Raw genomic sequence first — 20,306 nt, 5'->3', positions numbered from 1 at the left:
TAGAGCATAACATGCATAGCACATAGAGCATAACAGCACAGCACATAGAGCGTAACATGCATAGCACATAGAGCTTAACTTTTATTTTCTTCCTGTCTCTCTGAAGTTGTGAAAACCCTCTTGCTCAGTGACTCAGTGTGGTTATCTGTGGAGACCAAACTGTTGCACGTGCAGCATGGTTAGGACAGCTCGCCGACAGCCCTTTGTAGGCAGCAAGGCACTCTTTCTTCTGAAGCAGCTGAGCTGCTGGGGACAGGCCTGCAGTTTTGGCAGGGCTGTACCTGAAGTGCCTGGTGCTGTCTGTGTGTGGCCTCAGGTACCTTCCTGTGAACGACCTGGTGCTGAGCTTCCGAGGTTGCTTCTGGCCCAGGTCTGCAGCATCCTCATTGTAGAGAAGCACAAAGTGGCAGAGTGTCTTCAAAGGCAGCACCTTCTGTCCCTTGAGGCACTTGGTGAAGATCTCGAGAACCAGATCTGGAAGAGACCTGCAGTTACAAAGTGGACTGATGGCAACATGCACCCAAACTCACCTTACTATTCCTAAAAATAATATTTTTTTAAAGAAGGAGCCACTTATCTCTAATGAGACCACAGCATAGTGTCTGCGTTGGGTAGAATTTTCACTGCCTTTTCTATCAGCAACAAACTTGGCAGCAAGATCTCTTTATTCTGTATTCTGGAGCTACAAATGGTATCAACAGGAGCCTTTCCTGTGCCAAGCAGTGTTGTGATGTGATTGCTCATTACTGACCGCTCTGTGACTTCTTTGCTTACCGAGACTCTCGTGGATGATGCTGGGGATGATGTCTCTCAAGACTTTGCAGTTGGTGTGCAATGCAGGGTTTGCATTCATCTCCAGAAGCCAGACCTAGAAAAGGCGAATGGCAACCAGGAAATCAGGCTGGATCTCCTCAGAGCTGCAGTGATGCCGTTTTATTGACTTAGTGAGCAGCTGGAAGTGCAGGAGTACTTATAAATCCCAACACGATCCTCTAGCATGGAGTGCAGGTGAGGCAGCATTTTCACAAGGACTGGAGGAATCATTACATTTCATTACTTTAGAGTAACGCCACATATTATTTTATGTTTCAGGTTAGGCTCCTGCTCTGTGGGTGTGTTAAGGCACTGCTCTGTCTCTTATCGTGCCAATTTCTATAGCGGTTTCAAGTTTTTTGAATAGCATGAAAGGAAGTTACAAGGAATCTAGTAGTCATGTCTTTGATTCGGGGTGGACATGGGGTCAAGACCAAGCAAACACAGCACCAAGCTCTCAATTAACCCCTGGCCTTGATTTCCTGGGTAAGCTTTGGTTTTAGGTAGAAGCCATACAAGATATTTGCACACCAACACCCATTTCAGCTCTACTTTGACACGCTGAAGTCTGCAGCTCTGAGCTGTGGCACGTGATGGCCCAGTTGCAGGTCTGTGTGAAAGCAAACGGTTGAATTCAATGCAATTCTGTTTACTATTTCTTTTTCCTGCCATGAAACTCATCTGTTTGCTTCCTGCCTTTGCCATATGGTGCTGCATCTTGCAAAGACGACGTATAGGAACTATTTGATGTTTATTTCAGGAAGGATGTTTAATCATTCAACAGCCCCAAGCGAATTTTACTCCCTTTTAATTGATGTTTAAAAACACATACACTGCGGTCGTGCTTTTTTTGTTGTTTTTCTTTTCCTGAAGCAGCAGGGAGTTTGCCTGCAAGTAACTGAGAAATGTGGGTGGTAGGTTTTGGCAACAGGACAGCTTTCACTTTTGCACTTCATTTTGCTGAGAATAAAATGCAACAAGAATTTTCACATTTGTTTCAGCACCGTATTTCAGAGAAGGTTTGTGAGTGAGGGTGCTGAAATGTCTGTGGGTTTTCCTTTTTTCTTTCCAGAGAGAAACTGCTGAGAAATAACCTGCTCTGCAGATGCCAACAGAGGGCACCTAAGTCACATTTATTTTTCTTGGCAAACTCCCTTATTTCTGAGCAAATTTCCTTTTTCCTATTAAAAGTGCGGAGGTTTTCTGCTGACAGACAAACTCAGTGAACCTTTGTAATTGTCTTGACTAGGTTTTGGTTTCTTCTCCTTCAAAACAAACAGGAGGAGGTGTTCACATCTATTATGCTGTCTGTCTCCTACACTCCCTATTATTGTACCACAGTGTGTCACAGTTGTTTAAATGCTCTTAACCTCTTTTGTTCTGTTTCAGGAAGAACACAGAGAATAAAGTCAAGATCCAGCATATCGTGTCATTCATGGGGATTTCATGTAGAATTTGAGCACCTGAGCCTCCTCCCTGCATCTGGTAAGCCATTGGTAGCCAATGGGGTTCTGTTTTCTCTGTTTTTTGTCAGATTTCTCATGCTGATGACCTGCAGAGGCACTCCCAGCTCTGCAGCATCCATGTGGTGTCTGATAGTGCTGGGGCGAGGGAAAAGCTGCGTCATTCCAATCAAAGGGACCATCCCTACTTTAACAACTCTTATTTTATAGGCACCTGTCACAAATTGGCCAATGGCTTATCTGTGTTCAGTCTGGTGATAGATAGCCGAATCCCTTTATGGCTGATAAAAAATTTAGGCATCTATCTTCCCAGCATTCCTTTGCAGAGCCCTTTGGCACAGCTGACGCAATGCTTTCTGAAGGCAGGTTCCTTGGGCACTTAAATGGCTGCGTCCTAAGCTGTGCATTAACTTTGGCATTTACAGTACAGCACAGGAAAGCCCCAGAAACCAGAAAGGGGGGGTGTTAAAAAAAAGTAACAGTAAAACCACATCCATCATTCATGTTCTCTTTCCTCCTCTTCTCATCCTGCACATGAAGTTTGCAAAGCTCTGCTGTAAGCTGTGGTTTCTCTGCAGGCTCTGCTTTCGTGGTCCATGCTCCTAAGAACTGAGAGGCAGGAAAACACCTTCAAGAACTAGATTGCAATGCTGCAGGGCCTGCAGAAATTATCAGGAGTGATACTAGGGGGCACTTTTATCTCAGGAAAGTAAAGAAGAGGGAATAGCATGATGAGGCATAGAACCAAACACAAGGCCGTGCAAAATCAATGCAAAGCAAATTCTACACGTGTCATCAAATAGGATGGCAGTCCCAACTGACCACATCACCACTAGGTGTCCTGAAATCCTCATCATGTTTTTACAAAATACTTGTCGAGAGACACATTTTGTTTTTCTCTCCATATGTAAAATGCATGGGGATGTAATGGTCTTTAATTACTGAAGTTTTTAACTGGGCAGGTAGGGATTGCCACAATAGAGTGATATTGGATCTTCCGTTCTGCTTCAAGTTTGCACAGCCAGTGCTTTGCATGCCAACATTGCAAAAGACAATTGCTTCTGAAATTTGAGAAGCACCAGTTTCTGTGTCTTTCCCATTTGCTCCCCATTGCCATTGACTTCCCCATACAAAGGAGGCCATTGTCTGCGTGCCTTGCCCAGTGCTGCATACATTAATTCCATTCTTTCATTGGGTTTGCTGTTCCCACTGCACTTTGCTGGAATAAGTTTGAGTTCTTTTCTGCTTTAGCAACAGCAAAATCTGCCAGATGGCTTTCTGTTATGTTTAGACCAGGTGCTTGTGAAGGACTGCCTGCACTGAGAGCAGTCCAATCACTGCACTGAACATTTCCCTTTCTTCTGGCTTTCCTTCTCTGCGTTTCGTTCACTCTTCACGAGTGTGAGCTGTAATTCCGTAGCAGGTTTTATAGCCTTGACGGGCTAACCTACTGCTAAATGGTAAACCTGCAGTGAATGTGGAGGTGCTGATGCTGACACCTGAATCGATAATGACTGATTCTGCAGGGTGGTGATGGCAAATTCATTCTTGGATCCTCAGCTTGTGTAAATCAGCATTCTTCGTGTGGCGTTACAGGCATTACAAACTGATTTATGCTGGCTGATTATCTGTCATGTTTGGTTTCTAAGAGTGAAAAATATTGAATGGCATTAAAATTCCCTTACTTTCTCTGTGAACTGAGTAGATATTAAGATTCCTGTATTTCTCACTGCTCCATTTTCCTGTGAAAATTCTGCACAGAGCAATTTCTGCTGCAGTTAAAGATTTTTCTTCCCCTCTTGAGCTGCTAATGCCAGGGTTTCTTTGTGCAATACATGTACAGGCTGCATAGGTGCCATATCTGGATGTTGGACAATGCAACTGGAGAAAGAAATGAATCCCGCCCTTCATGGCCGGCTGAGTGAATGCTCTGTTTAATTTCTAGTGCCAGAGTCAATGTCAACCATCCTACATTGCTGGCATTAGACATCTGGCCAATATCATACTTAGTATTTGGCAATATTTTATTCATACCTTAAAGTTTTCATCAATCAAAAAGTCACAGCCAATGAGATCAAAGTAGCCCAGTTTACGATCCAGTTTGTGCTTGGCTGCCAGGAAGCACTGCAACATGATTTGCTGCATCCTTTTCTGAAAGATAGGGATCAGGGATAACTAATCATTGCCAATGCCAAGGGCACAGGAGTCACTGCAAGTCATTCGTCTCCTCTTGGCTTAGGGACACTGTTTCTTCCTCTCTAGACTTGGATGGAGGCTGTATTTTGGAAACTGTATGTCTATCCACTTTGAGTTGAAGGAAGCCCCCTCCCTTTATCAGCACTTTACCCATTTTGTTAACCATTGAAATTAAACTCTGTCTTGACTTCTGTTTATCATCTGCAGGCAAATAGTTACCATGGGACCATCGATGCCTTCTCACTTGGTACATACGTTTCCTTGGGGACTCCCTTGAACTGGAGGTTTTTGTCCCTATTCCCATCACCCTAATTAGGCTAGGCAGACTAGCACACCACGAACTTGCTTGCACTCACAGTAAACACAGTGAAAACCCAGTCCTGTGGGAGGCCATTGGTTTTCCCAAACTTCTCATTAACGTAGCTGTTGAAATGCTCCATCTGCCAAACTGTCTCATCCTTCAGCTGGCCATAGAGGGAGTTCTTCTTCTGCACGTACTGCAAGGTGGGGAACAGAGCGAGGGGAGGATTAAAGAGTAACAGGAAACATGGATGGCAGACGTCCCTCTACCCTGCCTTGTTCCAGGGATGGAGCTGGGGAGAGCCAGGATCACGTTACTGACGTGGAGGGAAGCAGCAGCAGACCTAACCCTGAGCAGGTGCCTGTTCCTCTGTCTCATTAACCCCCAGGTCAGATGGAACTTATCACTGCTGGGTTAGGAAGGGAATGGGGGCAGAATCAACTGTGACTTGAAGCCTGGCCTTTTACCAACTGCTCCTGTAGATTTTGTTTCCCTCCTCCCAGATAATTCATGTTCTGCTGATAAACACCTGTCCTTTGTTTAATAGGGCTTGTGCCATGGGATCCTACCCGAGCACCTGAATTCCCATGTGGATAGCTCTCTACCTGAGCAAACAAACTATTCCAGGAAAACAAGCAGCATACTGATAATAGCATATATTGCAGGAAGCAACTATAATCTGCCGTGCTGAACTGTACTTGTACAGGAACCATAAAACTCCAACAAGAATTGAAGTGGGCTTGTCTGAAGCATATCTTGCCCTTAGATGTATTTTGCCAGTTCCCAAACACAGCATTATAGTGGGAGAGGGGCTTTAAGAGCAAACCATTTTTCTGTCTGATTCTCTAAATACTGGAGAGCCTCACAGGAAGGCAAAAAACTCAGGTAGATTTAAATAAGAAAGGCTTCCTAAGAAGTAGGATGGGAATATAAGCCAGAACAGTTTTGTTGCATAGACCTCATCTGAGAAGGAAGGGAAGCCAAGGCAGAGATTTAAGAACGATGGCTCCTGAAGAATGCATCTGCACCTTACAACATTATGATTATTATCACATTTAGCACAAGAGGAACATCCAAATCTTCAGCCAAGACTACGGTTGGTTTGTTCTAGGTAGGCCACAGGCAAAGGCTTCTCCTAAGGGACTCATAGTCTATGAGAGAATATTGGAGGAAAAATGGTCCAGGGACAGAAATGGTCAGCATAAAGAAAGAATTGGTCCATTGCAGAGAGTGAACCCCCTCCAGTAGGGAGTTGCCATGGTGCCATGCCTGACTGTAAGCCCACCTCCATTTCTTGGGTGCGTGGATTTTGCCTACACGAAGCACATTTTCAGCCTTTCAAAAGTCTCTTTTGCATCCCTTCCTTGTCAACTCCTCCGCTCTTCTTCTGAACTAAATGCACTGAGTTTACCTGGTTGGTGAGATGAACAGTCAGATCATCAGATGTGGCGTCGTAATTGCTACAGGTCAGCCGGACGTAGCCCTGGGCAAAAAACAACACATACGGTGCTGTGCAGGCAATGAGGAGGTAGGAACGGACGTCAAACTTCTTCCCTTCCAGGAGCAGAGGTTGGCCAATGTACCTGTGAGGGTGTCGAGACATGTCACCAACACGTAACTGTAAGACATAGCAGCTCAAAGCTCACACAAAACCCTGCAGCCAGTTGGTTTTGCACCGTAGAACAAAGCTGTTTGTCCTTCTTTCAGGTGCAGATGGAGCCCAGAGGAGCAGCCAGAACATCTGGGAATGGACTAGAGGCACAGTGCTGAGTCTTTGGAGTGGAAGGTAAGTAAAGGTTTACTAATATTTGCTGGGGAGTAAACATAGTTTATGTCAGAGCACAAAGAGCCCTTCACGTGGCACTGCTGCTTTTACGGCCACAGCGATGTCATGCTCTACAAAGAAGAACCTGGATGGTTCTTTCATTCCTTCAAGGAACGCAAAAGCAAACAATCCAAACCCAGGGTTCTATTGACTGCTAGCCACTGATGGAGGTCGAGGCTTCCATAGCAATGGGGCAGATTTTGGAAGATCTTTGAGAGGTTTGATTAAATTGTGCGGAATGGATTGAACAGCTGCACGGTTTGTAAAATGCCTGCTTTGTCTAAGAAGGTGGGATAGTACCTAGTTTAAATAACTTTGCACGAGGCTTTTGTCATGCACGGAACAGTAGCACCTGGCCTTTTGAAGTCACCCTTAAATTTCCAGACAAAGGTAAACAAATCTTTCCGATGGCAAAGATCCACCCTGAAATGACTGAAGTGTGGATACAAGACAGACTAACCAGAGAAGTAGGTCTCCCACTAAACAAAATCTTATAGGTTGATGATGTGGTGTAAACACATGAAATACCGATGGAACAATATAATAAACGGAGGCTTAATGGCTTAATTAAGCACGCTACTCATCCATTTGCCAGGCTTCAATGTCTACCTTTGCACTATTCTTGTCTGGGGAGCCCCACAGGGCACCCTCTTACTGGGGAGGTCTCTCTCAGAGCTGCAGAGCTTGGCTTGCAGGGTGGTGACAGCACCGGGATTCTTCAGCAGGAAAATTCCTCGCCCTTGGTTAGAGCAACTCGGTTTGCAGATCCAAATCTCCTCTTCTGCAGAGAGAATGAGTCTGTTACAGCGAGGCGTGGGGTGTGAAACGCTCCAGTCAGTGGGCTTTGTGTGTACATCATCGATAGACACAGCTCGTATCAAGGAGTATCACTCCGTATATATTCATGGACTCGAGGGACAGACAGCTATTTAAGCTGGTTGCTACCTTGATTAAGTCAACTCACCTTTGCAAAGCTCAAAAAAGGCATTTCTCTCTTCTTTTAAGTCCAGGCGAAAAGATTCTGGAAAGAATTCTTCCATCTTCAGTAACCTACAAAAGAATCAGATACAGGCTGAAAACCCTGTCTGGCACATTCATTCCTCTGGGGAAATGATTTTTCTAGACAATAAGGAAAAATCCCCTATCCTTTGTGCCCTCTTTTTTTAAGCGCTCTCTCTTTTGCTTGGCATGTGCTTCTGCTCAAGGTGCAATGAGGTGAGAGTTCTTACTTGGGATTAGAGCTCCTGTTGATCTTCTTCATCACTCGCTCTTGCTCTCGCAGGCAGGACAAAAGCCCAGTCTTGCTGGTGAGGACACTGTTGTTGGGAATCTGGTAGAGCAGCTGCTCGCCTGTACGAGGAGAAAAGAAAGCTTGCCCTCGTTGTCTCACGCAGCAGAACCTGGAGGATGATGCTGATCTGGGCGCTGCTGACTCTCACCAATTTACTTGAAGGCAGTAGCAGGGGGTGCCTGTGTACGTGGGGCACTCTCTGTATGTATGCAAAATCCTGACCAGGCCGGTGAGGTGCCAGCTGCTGCTGTGCAGCAGAACAGTGTCAGCCCTATTGCTGCCTGCGAGCTCCAACCCACAGAGGGAGGGCTGCATTTCAAAAGTGATTAGGATGCTTTGTGCGCAGTTCATTTCAATGGTATCTTTTCTCCCCAGGCCATTCTCTTGTCTAAAACCCTTTCTTTAATCACCATGGCAATCCAGCTCCAATATCCCCACTGAGGTCTGCCAAGAAGTTGAGGTTACCTGTTTCTCCTACCCCGCAGGTGACCTCTGCCCTGGGAGCCACAAGTCCAGCATTCTCTCCTTTTTCCCACTGCCCTCTCCCACTCGAGGCCCACTGGCACCTCTACCTTCTTTGAAATGGTAATAGGTCTCTCGGCACTTGATCTCACACCATTTCAGTGCGTAATCCTGTCTTCTGTTGTCATAGATACGCTGCCAGCCTCTGCTCTGGCAATAGATGCTCACACTGCGTATGGAAAACAAAATAGCAAAATAGCCTCCTTTCCAGCAATGAAGTTAGATCACATCCCCTGAACTCCCAACACTTTCCCTGGGAGTTTGACCTAACGCCCCCGAGAACCCCTGGGTGGGGAATAAGGGGGGAAACATTAATTAGAGTGGCTGCAAGTGGACCTGCTGCTCTGAACTCACGACCGAGGGTGCTCAGGATGCTGTAATTCTGCAGTGCTAATGAGAACTTGTACCTTCTCAGCAGGGTTGTTTCAGTTAGGATGCAAATGGTACCCGCAGAATAGGAATGTTGTGCATTATGGTCCAGTGTCATTAAGGAGCCTCTCTGCTGAGTGCAGGAAGAGATGACAGATAGCAATAGGAAAAGCTTGTGGGCAAAGCTTGGAAAAGTAGCAAGGAATGTGCTGCTAACAACAGAGATTCTGTGGTGCTTGCTGGTGGCAACATCTAGAGAAGAATGTCAATATACTGGAAAGAAGTTGGGAAGTGAAAGATGGAACTGCTGATCTGACTATTTTTCTTGGGCATAAATGTCTTCTTATTTTTGCTGGTAGTGCATTTAGGGCAACGAACGGTTGATCGACTGCAGTGATGCCTAGAGCTTGCGATGATGCTGGCAGATTTGCTACGTGGAACCTGGAGAACTCCCATTAAATAAGTAGGAGTGTTCAGTTTCTTGCTTAAAGGTAACAGTTAGCTACTTTACTATAGTTGGTCTTCCATTAAGCACTTTCCATTGGAATTGTTCTTAAACTATTCTTGGAATGTGTCATTCTGACAATACATGAAGTCAAAAGGAAATGTTTCTATGCTGATGGATGATGCAGTGCAATTTCATGTATGGTCATATATTGCTGAGGACCTACTTACAGTCCTGCTCCATTAGATCCACTGACATAAAAATATGGTCCTGATGCCATTGGAACTTGTCGTATCAGTTCTTCTGGCTGCTTTTCTTGAGGGTTTGCCTTACCACTCGTTCTGTTCTCATGAGGCCTGGCTTTGTCAAGCTTCACTTCAGAGGTAGGAGAAATATTTTCAAGGGGTTTACCTGAAAAAGGTATAAACTGCGTGCCAGAATGCTGTAAGTTGGTGGCCAGCACTTTGGTCAGGTATAGAAAACATAACCTTCTTGATCACGGTATCAACTCAGACCTATAAGACTTAGAACACCTAATGGTTAAAAATGAGGGCACAAGATTTACCTCTGTCGGCGGATAAGGATGATGCCTGCTGTTGGTGACGGCCCTGTCGCGTGGCTCTGGTCTTCCTCTTCCTCTTGGGTGGCACAGAGGCCATTGCAGAGCGCGGGCTGCAAGAGGAAAGATCCTGGTCTGCACTTGGGAAGTGTGTGAGGGGTCCTTGTCTTTGCTCTGTTGATCCATCTCCCCATGTGTGGCAGATTTTTTTTCCCCTTATTTTGTTATTGATGTTAATTGGGAATGTCTCCAGCTTCTGCCTACAGCTTTTGGGTGGCTTTGAGCTGCAGGTTCAGGCTGCGGGTGCAACTTGCAGCTCTAGGGCTCAGTGTTCAGCTTTGGGATAAATGACAGGAAGCTTTGAAGCTTGAAAACCCATTTTTTGGTCTTTGCAATTGATGTGAAAGCAGCAAACGAGTTGTTCCTTGTGGAGACAGAAGCCACAACCCAGGAAAGCTGTTGGATGCAGGGTTGGCAACTGTTTGACACAAGGACAGGTGTAAAAAGTGCTGCACGGGGATCAGGGAGCCATTCTGCACAGCCCCACCTTGCTGCCTTTCAGCCCCTTCCCACAGGGGCCAAACCCACACCCTGTGCTACCAAAAATAATGGAAATTCTAACCTGCGCTCAGCGGTTTCTAAGTATTTTAGGAGAGCTTTAATTGCTCCCTGTCCTTTCTTCAGCTTGGAGGACGTGCACTTGACTTCTGGACAGGTCGTAAGCAGCTTGGGAAGCACAAAAGAGTCCTGGGATGGAACAGGTTCTGGAGTGGAGCGCAGGTGGCCTGTTGGCATTGATGGAGGGGTGGTGGGGCCCCATGGGCAGCTCAGACACCCACGCTGCTCCGCCATCCCGCAGCCTTCGGTGCTACAAACACAGCCCAGCTCCTAGCAACAGCTGCCTGGTGAGGGGTTCTGCTGCTGGAATGCCTGGAGGGTTCTACAAATACGCGGAGCAGCATGTGCTGTTTAATTTGTCAGGACTTAAATCAAATTATCAAAGCTGCCAGCAGGGCAAAATCAGTGCTCTAAATCCTCCTAAGGCCTTTCGCTTCCGTAGCGAACGGAGGCAAATCCTTCTGCAAACTTCTAAAGAGCAAACTTCTAAAGAGCTGACATTTCTCCCCAGGGACTGCCAAGAATTGGTCACTGATTCCCTGTGGAAGTTGTACTCTGTCACCCAGCTGCAGCCTCCAGTAAGTGGGGATTAATGGGATGCAAAGGGAAGGAGGAGGAGAGAAAGGCAGGAAGAGAGGAGTCCTGAAGTCCCACATCATCCCAAAACTCTTCGAGGAGTCTGGGAATGCTGGGATAAGTAAAGAAAAGCAACCATTCCGTGGTTTTGGCTTCTTCTCCGAGTCCTAACCAAACACAGTTGCCAGTTTTATGGTGAAATGACCTGTTTTTGTGACTTTGGCAAATCCCTGTTAGCACAGGAGTGTCTCCTCCCTTACGTTTTTGTTTTTATTAAATTGTGAATTGTCTGAGTGCAGTGAAAAGTGGCTGACACAATGGGGCCCTTGATTATTTTTTTTGGGGGGGGCAGCTGCTGTGTGCCACCAAACCAGCAATAATAACAGCATTTGGCACTCTCAGAGCCCCAGCTAACAGCATCAAGACAGAAAGGCCAATTTAAGTAGCCTTGAACTCCTCTCTGTCCTTCAGATGTAGGAGCAAAGAATGACTGCTTGTTGTGACCTCAGCTAGAGTAGGGTTGGCACCAGCAGAGAGAACCACGCGAGGTCTGCACTGAATGCAGACAACAGCTCTGCTCTTGGGCTCCCATGGAACAGCAGTGCCACAAAAAGCAAAAAACCAAGAGAGAGGCAAGGAAAAAAAAAGTATTTCCATGTAAGGATACCTCTCCTTGCCTCCTTGTAAGAAAGGGGTGAATAAAAAGGGTGGCAGGTGGGGTTTGGCTCAGTGTCAGCCCCTCTCCAGGCAGTGTGAATGCACTGGCACTCGTCCTGGTGTCACTGCGACCTTCGGGAACGTTCTCTGTATTTTCCTGCTCATGCACACAATGCCTCTGGAGCTCCCGCAGAGCAGGGCAGGGTCCTGTCCTGGCTGTCTCTTCCACCTTCCTGTATTCCTTCTGGCATCCAACCCAGCTCAGTCACCCAGGGAGCAATGTGCAGCAGGAGGGTGGACGTGTTGCAATGCTTCCAACCATCGTTACACCCTCTAGGAAATGTTGCCTCACTGTTGGAAGGGAGAGGCTGCAATGAAGGAGGCGCTGAACTGAGAGGTTATAACCAGAGGAACCTGGAGGATTTATTTATGCTCTGTATTTATGCTCTGTATTTCGTGAGACTAACGCAGATGATTTTAAATGCACTTTGGAGGCCTGTTTTCCTGCTCTTTGCTGTTTGGACCAGAGTGCTAACCATAGTGCAGGGGGAGTTGTGGCTGCTGCTTTGGGCAAGCTGGAGGCATTCAGCCCTGCTGTCGCTCAGCCTGCAGGAATGCAATGCCTCCAAAATCTGCTGAGTTTTGCACAACTTGCCCAATCGGTTTAAACGCCAGAAATGACAGCCAAAGTGACTGCATAATCCTCTGTGATGGTGGAAAACCACTCTCAAAAATTAATGTGCAATAGAAAAGAACGTGTGTCGCTGGCACAGGTACGGTTATAGCTATGCTAAGACTGCACATGTTCAATTCAAGGCAGTTCTTCTGCCAAAGGAGTTTCTCTGCTGTGATTTGCTACATAAACAGCATTTGAGTCCTCAGTTTTGGGAATCAGGTTTCTGGAAACCCCATGGGCACCACATGAAGGACAGGGAACCGATCCTGGCAAGTGCAGAGCTTGGAGGTTTTGCATCTTCCTCTGTTACCACCCAATGGCTGCATCTGCTGGAGTGCACGATGCACAAACTTGGCAGTGAGTATTACTACAGTAACATCACACTTGTCATAGACCCATAGATTGGCATGGATTGGAAGGGATCTTGCAGATCATTCAGTTCCAACCCTCTGCTGTGGGCTTTTCTTGCTATAAATGGATGCAACCTGAGGGCAGAAAGCTACAGCTAGTTGAGGAGGGAAGGCTTGGAGCACCCCTGGCTCCTGGTTGTGGTGTGCAGGCCTGATGCTGTCTTGCTGGGAAGGTGCTGAGCCGTGGGATCAGGCTCCATTGGGGCGATCTCCTGCCTTTGGAGCTGCCTGCGGAGTGACTCTTGCACTGCTGTGTGCACTGAGCGTCCTTTTCCACTGCATGCTGATGGTCAGAATAGCAAACAACGTTTGGGAGGCTGCTGCCCCCCCAAGCTCTTGCACACAAAACAATTCCCAGAGTATCCATAGAGCCAAGATGTGGTTGATCTGTATGGTTTTTATTGTTGGGTTTTTTTTTTTCCTCCTAATGTTTCACTGCTATTTTCAAGCAGTAGCGGTGCTTTGCCATGGAGCTACAGAACCATCAGGAAAGGAGAAGCCAACGTGAGGTGTAAGAAATGCATACAACTCTTCCAAGCTTTGGTCTTCTCACCTGTATGATGAAAAGGTATTTCTGTATTGCAGACTTTCACAATAATGAATAATTGTGAACTACTGTGACGTGTTTATTAAATAATGCATCCTTGTGCCACCCACCCCAAACCAAAGCACAGGTGAGGCTCTGCCCTGCCTTGCTCCCAGCTCCCAGCACAGCAGGCATGTGGGCTGCAGACTTGGGGGAATTAATGATTAACCCCAGACTGAATTCTTAGCAGAGCTGTGGAGGTAGAAGAAGACAATCCAAGCTCTCGTGCTGAATGAGAACTCATTTTGTGTAGGTGAATTCTCTGCACAGCGCTTCCAGATTTATCACAGCATTAGGTTGATGGTTGGAATTAATAACCTTAAGGTTTGTTTTTTTTTTCCAGTCTAAATGGTTCTATAGTTCCATAGCAGGGCTACCTTTCGGAACTGAGAGTTGGATGACCTTAGTGTTTTTTTCCAACATTTTCCAACATCTATGATTCCATGACTGCTGGGCACCTGCAGTCTTGCTTGAGAGCAGCAGCAAAGGCGCGAGCTCAGTGGTTCAGAAGGGGACAGATTCTACAACTGTGGGGAAAGGAGGTTGGCTCAAAGCCTAGGGAACCTTCCCTGGGTTTCAGCTGGCTTTGTGTTGGTGTTCTGAGAAAACTGGGAATACTTCCTAGGAAATGTACCTTTCTCTTCTGCTTTATTGCTATTGCTTTGTGTTTGTGCTGACCCATTCCTGACATCGTGCTCTTGTTCTGACTCAGAGCTGTGATTTAAGAAGGGACAGGTGGCTCCAGCCAAATCCAGCCCCTGAGGTGTGGCAGCGGCAGAAAGAAAGGTGGGAAAGAAGGAAAGCAAACAGCTCTTGTGTGTGACTTTGGCCAATTACTTGCTGGTAGGCGTCAAGGAAGACAGCGCACAGTCTGCTCACCTTTTCCACAAATAGACTGAGGGTTCCACCTGAGCACCTTCCAGCCATTTCCCTCCAGCTCCCACCCAGATAAACACGAATTCCTTTCCTGTTTCCCTGGCTTTTCCCATTTACTGGCATGACCTTTTCTGAGCACAGCATCCGAGGTAGGTCCTGCAACCTACCCTGGTCCCCAGGCTTGCAGAAGACCTGCCAGATCCTTTGTGGGAAGACCGCAGGGAGCCCACTGCATTTTTTTTTCCAGTTGGCCGTGCTGTGGATGCTCTTTGCTGCTGCAGGTGCTTGGCTGCAAGTGGCACACAAAATCCACTTGTGTTGGAGCTCTCTCTGTGTAGCAGATGGCTTTGTGAAGAACAAAGCAGAGGGCTGCTTGCAATGAAGGAGAAGTGTGCTTTGCTGAGGGCAGGATGTTCGCTCTGCAGCTCAGTGGAACCAGCTGGTAACGCTGCAGACCCTCTGCGTTTGGTGGCCATGGGGCAAAAGTGACACCAGGCTGCATGTAAGCCCTGTGAATGTTCTGCTTGAACAAAAGCAGGAGTGGTGCAGGCAGGAGGAACAGCTCTTCGCTTTTCTGCCCGCTGCACTCTGCTAACACACCTACTTTCTGCTCTGCACCACTGCTGACAGTGTTGCTGCCTCGAACCAACGTTTTATCCCAGTGATACAGAAACACAGCGTTGACCTCGTTCCAGGGCCAGCCTCCAGCACTTCTTCCTACCTCCCAGAAAGGCCACAGAACCACTGAAAGCCTGAGGCTCGGTGACACTGCTATGTGCCAGGGATAGGAGCCTTTGTGAGCACAGCCTTTGTTCTGTGCCACACAACAAAGCCCAGTATCCATCAGCCTTTTACCTGCCACCTGTTCACCCTGCCTGCCTTACATTGTGCCAGAAGAAAAACCAGGAAACAGCAGCAGGCAGTAACTCACAGAAACCAGTGGGAGCTGGAGGAACCCATCACAGGAGCACAGTGCTGGTTTCCTGCCAGGAGAGATGACTTCCAGAATTCCTACAGAATTCAAGATGGACAGCATTTCAAGATGGAAAAAAAGCCCTTAAAGCGGAGTGTTGGGGCAACCTGATTGCTGTTGGCTCCGTGTCAGCCTGGTTATTTCTCTCTCTGCCTTGTGAGCTCTTCAAGCCCTGACAGGGCCCCATCTGTTGCTGTGAGTTCCTTGCAAAGCGGGCTACAAAAGTAGTTGCTTCACACCATCAGACAGGGCCAAATTTTCATGCATGTTGTCAATCACCACTTGCACAAACCACAAGGACCATCCCACGGGCCGTGCTGAGAGCGATTTATATTTTCTTACCACGGAGAGCATTTATTCGGCTTAGCTGGTCATTTGGAACTGCTCACCCTGCCTCTTGCAGCTTCAGATGAGGAAGATCCCCTTGTTATGCATCTTAATAAGATGCTCAGTTAGCCCCCATCAGCTCATGGACATGTTGATGGGCACGGTGGGCTCAACTGGTCACTAAACAGCAATAAAAGGCCAAAGGGAGCTGATAGCCTCCATGTGGAATGGCTGTGGGTTTCATGAGTAGCTGTTCACCTCTGAGCTGGGAGAAAAATGACTTTCAGCATCTATTTCCACCAACCCAGGAGCTCCCAACTTCTCGGTTGCTGTTAGGTAAGAGTTAAACACGTGCTGGCTCCTTTTGTTGAGCGTTCTACTGCAGTCAGCTCAAGCTTCCTCTTGTCTTCTGCCTGTTGTCTGTATTTACAGGCAGTGCCTTTGTTTCCAGCAGTTCTAGAGCCCTGATTCCAAGCCCTGCTTTAAGGAGATAAAGGCCAAGGAGGAGGCAGCGAGCTGAGTGCTGTGTTTTTAACTTTGTGTCCCACTTTTGTTCATGGCTCCCTATAGCCAGAGCTTTTTCTCGCATGCTGCAAGTGTTTATTGAAAGGGTAGACTCACAGTCATCAAATAGCAGATAGTGAATAATGAGTTAGGCTCGCACACAGAAATCCAAACGGGTTTGTTTAAAGTGGTGTTTGGTATGCAAATAAAATTAGCAATCCAAATGAGGCTGCTTCTCTCCCCAGAGTGTTTGCTCAGCCTCTCCCCAGTGTTGGCTTCCAATTGCAGGGATCCAGGTAATGGTTTAACACAGCCCATTAAGTGATTTGCCTTCAGACACCGAGATTAAAGGGGAACCTTTCTCCATATCAGACCCTTTGGTCCCTCCAGACCCACCCTGTGTGCCCTGCTGGCCCCGGGGGCACAGTAACCTGAATTTAGGAGTAGTTTTGATCCTGTGTGCTACCTGGTTTGGGGAAAAAAAACACCGTTGTCTTGAAAAAGGCAAACAGTTTGGTAGAAGTGCGTTATTTCTTAAGGAACTTGTGCTTGAATCTACTTGAGTTGAGCGAAACAATCATATCATGCACTTGGAGTTTCTGTAGTGTAAAAGTCCTGAACTTTGCTCCCGAATCAGTTTGGATTGCAGCCGTTGTGCCAAGAGGTGCTCGTTAAATTTACAGCCCTGGCAGCTCACCCCACCCACCTGAAATAAACTGACAAAGGGAAAAGAAAAGTGCTTCTCCCAGCAGAGCTCCTGAAGGGGGCATGGAGCATTAATGGCACCGGGCATCCAAACAGCATCCTGCAGGGAGCCTGGGGCTGCTCCTGGCTTCTGAAATGCCCGTGTGCCCTACCGAGAGCAGTGCTTGGTGTTGGTTGGGCTTTCCCCGTGCTGATGGTTGCTAGGAGCTGTTTTTAACGAACTGAACTTTTTTTTTATTGCTCCATGATGAGTCACCGAGTATTTAGCAGAGTTCAAGCTGTTTTTCCAGTTAAATGTTTTGATTCACGCAAAATGTTGGGGTAATTAACGCTTTTTCTTTGCCTTTTCTCAGCTGCCTTTTAGAAATCCCTGTTTTACTTTCACTTGCTTTTAAAATCCTTAATTACAAGGAGGGGAAAGGAGATGCAGAACTTTCTTTTAAGCACACGCATTGCCATGGCAGTACGTTAAACATTAATGTTGGTAAGTTAAAGCCAAATGAGACGCCTGAATACTTGGAGTCTACAACAAAGTCTCTTGGTTCTTTCCTCCTGCCGTTGTCTGAACAAGTTATTTGCTGTGTGTGTCTGAGTTTTCCCGATGTAGCATGCAGGTAATACTCGGCAGTTTGATTGCAATGTGTGCAGTGTGTTGGCCTGGTGAGATGAAGGGCATTCTGTATGGCCTTGTGACAGCAAGCACAGCCTGCTCTTGAGCCCTTCTTCACGGTGATGAGCAGCACGAGGAAGCATCACCAATGCATATGCATTGGTGGGAGGGAAGCACAATTCAGTATTGTTTCCAAATAAGCCTTTTATTAAACGTAGAGTTTAAAAACACAACGTAACTTCTAAGGCATTGAAAGAGCAAGTTCAGTAGCACGTAGGATATGCGCCTGCATTTATGTGATAGCAGCCAGTGAAACTTTTATTCCTACTTCTGTGCAGAAAATCTTGGAGTGTTTATCCACACGTGTGGATTCTAATGATAAAAAACTCATCATTGTGGTTACAGTAATTAGTAACATAACTATGTGAACAGAGCATTAAGGACTGTAGCTGTGTCTTCGTTCTCTTTGAGAACGTGTTGTCCATAGTCACCCTTTGAAACCACCTAACCAGGACATTGTGTTGTTTGGTTTTTGTTATTGCCAACTTACCAAGAACCCATTTTGTGAAGAGGGAGGTAGTTCTTGTTTTCAGTTCTTTTAAAGATACCCAGCCAAGGGCAGTGCTGCTGAAATTGGGCTTGTTTCATTTCAAGGAAAATGCCTGAACTCCAAAAGGATGCTTGAGCACCAGAGAGAAACAGAAATGGGATCCTCGATAAGAAACTCCAACTCCTCTGAAATGTAGAGGTGTTGGATGAGGAGTGCACGCAGAGGAAAGGAAAACAAAGAGTCCAGCAGCTGCAGATCAGGAATAGCACTGCAAGTGTATAAAATTGTCTTGAGGAGACGCTGCGATATATCAAAGGAAGCAACAAGTTCCTGTGAAAGAGCTGTGCTGTGGAGAGGGCTATCACTCGTACCCTGCAAAATGAGACTTGCCAGCATGAGTCACGGTAAGCAGGACAGAGATACCATCTGCACTGTCTGAGCAGTTTGGGGTAAGGAGATTTCCTAATGGCAAATTCCTGACCATTGAGTGAGACTGGGCTGACTGAGAGAGCTGTGCCATCCTCGTTGTCGTGCCTCAGAGTGCTGCTCAGGTGAGGCTGGGAGTGCATCCTGCTGTGCTGCTCTGAAATGCTGCTGCTGGCATGGCTTATGGCTGCTCTCACTGGGGGCAGAGCGAATTTTGGCTGGAGGAGAACCAGAGCACCCTTCAGGAAGCTCACCTTATAGCTTAACTGCATCCCAAACAGAAGATGTGCTGAACTGAGGGCTTTGCAGACCCCTTTTTTAACGGCACTTTTAGGAAGCACTTTTCTATCGGCATAAAAATTAAGTAACCCTTATCTGAAGTAGCACGATGGACTGATCTGTCATGGAGTTTTGCTCATTTAACAAATGATTTCCTAACAGAAGCAGCCGCTTAAACAGAGAGTGAAGTCAAATGGCAAAACGGCCTGAAGTCACCCAGAGAAATGTCTGAAGCACCTCCTGGTGTTTTCTGTGCTGAGTCTGGGAGCGCTCAGCCCAGCTGTGCTCACTGTGTCCTCAAGCAATGCTCTCACAGGTTGTCCTTCCTGGAGAACGGCTTTTCTCAGTGCTCCAGGGTTGGTGCAGCTCTGCCCATCGCCTTTCAGAGAGACCTGATAACGGGTCCAAAAGTCACCAACGTACAGTTAGCTGTACAGGAGCCTGCCCTGCCTGCCTGCCCGCCCTGCCTGCGTGCTGACTGCATGCTCTTTGACTTTCCTCCTCTCCCTGCACGTTGTTACAGCTCACCTCGGCTGTGAGCAGAAGCAGTGCGTGTGGGTGAGCCTCCAGCCCAGGCACCAAACCTCCTTGGTTCTTCTGACCAAAGCAAGCTTTTCTCTCCGTGTTTCTCTCAAGGCGAAGACTTTTGCCGATGCGATTGACGGCATTACCAGACAGTATTAGACAGAAATAGCTAGATCTAACTTTGCCTGGTAAGACAGCAATCAGCAGGCGCTCAAGCTAAAGGAAACCAACGTGAGAGCACTTCTTCCAGCTCCAGGGCTAAAGTGATGGGGCGGGGAAAGGCTGAGGGCCTCTCCCGTAGACACATCAGTAACCAGTAAATATTTAACTTGAAGTACAGGCAGTACAATCGTGAGAACACAACTGTTTGCAGTTCTCTGGCATGAGAACTAAAAAATACTGTACAGTACTTGCTGAACTTACCGCCGGCTGCATCCTCCGCATCCAGTTGCTGTGAGGCGCTCACCATCCCCGTGTCCTGCAGCTCTGTCACCCAGCAGGGATGCAGATGTGGTTCAGCTGCACCCCACAGCTGTGCTCTCATCGATATTAAACCCCCAGACGGAGTTCAGCCTAATGCAGGCCGGGTCTTAGCTCTTCCACTACAGTGAGCATCAGTGCTGCCCATGGAATCGCCCTGCTGTGGAACTGAGCTAAGCAAACTGAATGTTGGTGGGAGATGGGGAGGGAGGGGAAGATATTGAGGCCGAGGGGATTTCGCTGGGTTGCTCCTGACTCCCATGACTCACTGTTCTTGCCTAGATAAGGCTGAGCGGACGCTTTCCTAAGCATAAATCAGCCTGGGGGAGGGCAAGGGAATTTCCTTGGTTCCATTCCTTTTTTATTAACTTAAGGTGACATCCCTGTGCATGCCAGGGATGCCCAATTATTGTTATAATCTTTTTTTTTTAATCCATCCAAGGTTAGCATCCATATTGAGTTTTAAGAAGAGAAGATGGATGGGAGTTGGGTGCGTGTTCCAATTCATCTTATTTAAATGCTTGTTAAAAGCTAATTTGCAGAACCACTCAAATTTCACACCATTTCCTCAATCCCTTGTGAGCCAGTTAATAAGTCACACAGAGGCTAATCACCAAAGAATGCTCCTCTGCTCCCTCCTGCTCTCGTTTTCCTGAGAACTGCAACGTGCAAAGGCAAGAGCAGCTCTGTGGGAGCTGCCTTTGGTTTGTTTTTCTGCTGTTCCTGTATTACATGGCAGTTTTT

General features: G+C 47.0%; 1 protein-coding gene across 1 annotated transcript; it reads right to left on the bottom strand.

Moving 5' to 3' along the window:
• Positions 1-179: 179 nt before the first annotated feature.
• TTLL10 (tubulin tyrosine ligase like 10) lies at positions 180-20,203 on the bottom strand. The gene is given in 14 exon segments (XM_042883296.1): positions 180-253; positions 256-474; positions 775-868; positions 4,311-4,427; positions 4,829-4,969; positions 6,185-6,356; positions 7,208-7,379; positions 7,563-7,648; positions 7,828-7,948; positions 8,462-8,580; positions 9,456-9,636; positions 9,791-9,897; positions 15,449-15,470; positions 19,527-20,203. Coding segments are annotated over 14 exon segments (1,923 nt in total). The 5' UTR covers positions 19,825-20,203.
• Between the last annotated feature and the right edge of the window lie 103 nt (positions 20,204-20,306).

Source organism: Lagopus leucura, unplaced genomic scaffold (genome assembly GCF_019238085.1).
Source record: "Lagopus leucura isolate 7727_CA_CO unplaced genomic scaffold, USGS_WTPT01 Super-Scaffold_100037, whole genome shotgun sequence".
Classification (NCBI taxonomy): Eukaryota; Metazoa; Chordata; class Aves; order Galliformes; family Phasianidae; genus Lagopus; species Lagopus leucura.
This window is presented reverse-complemented; position numbering and strand designations above follow the sequence as displayed.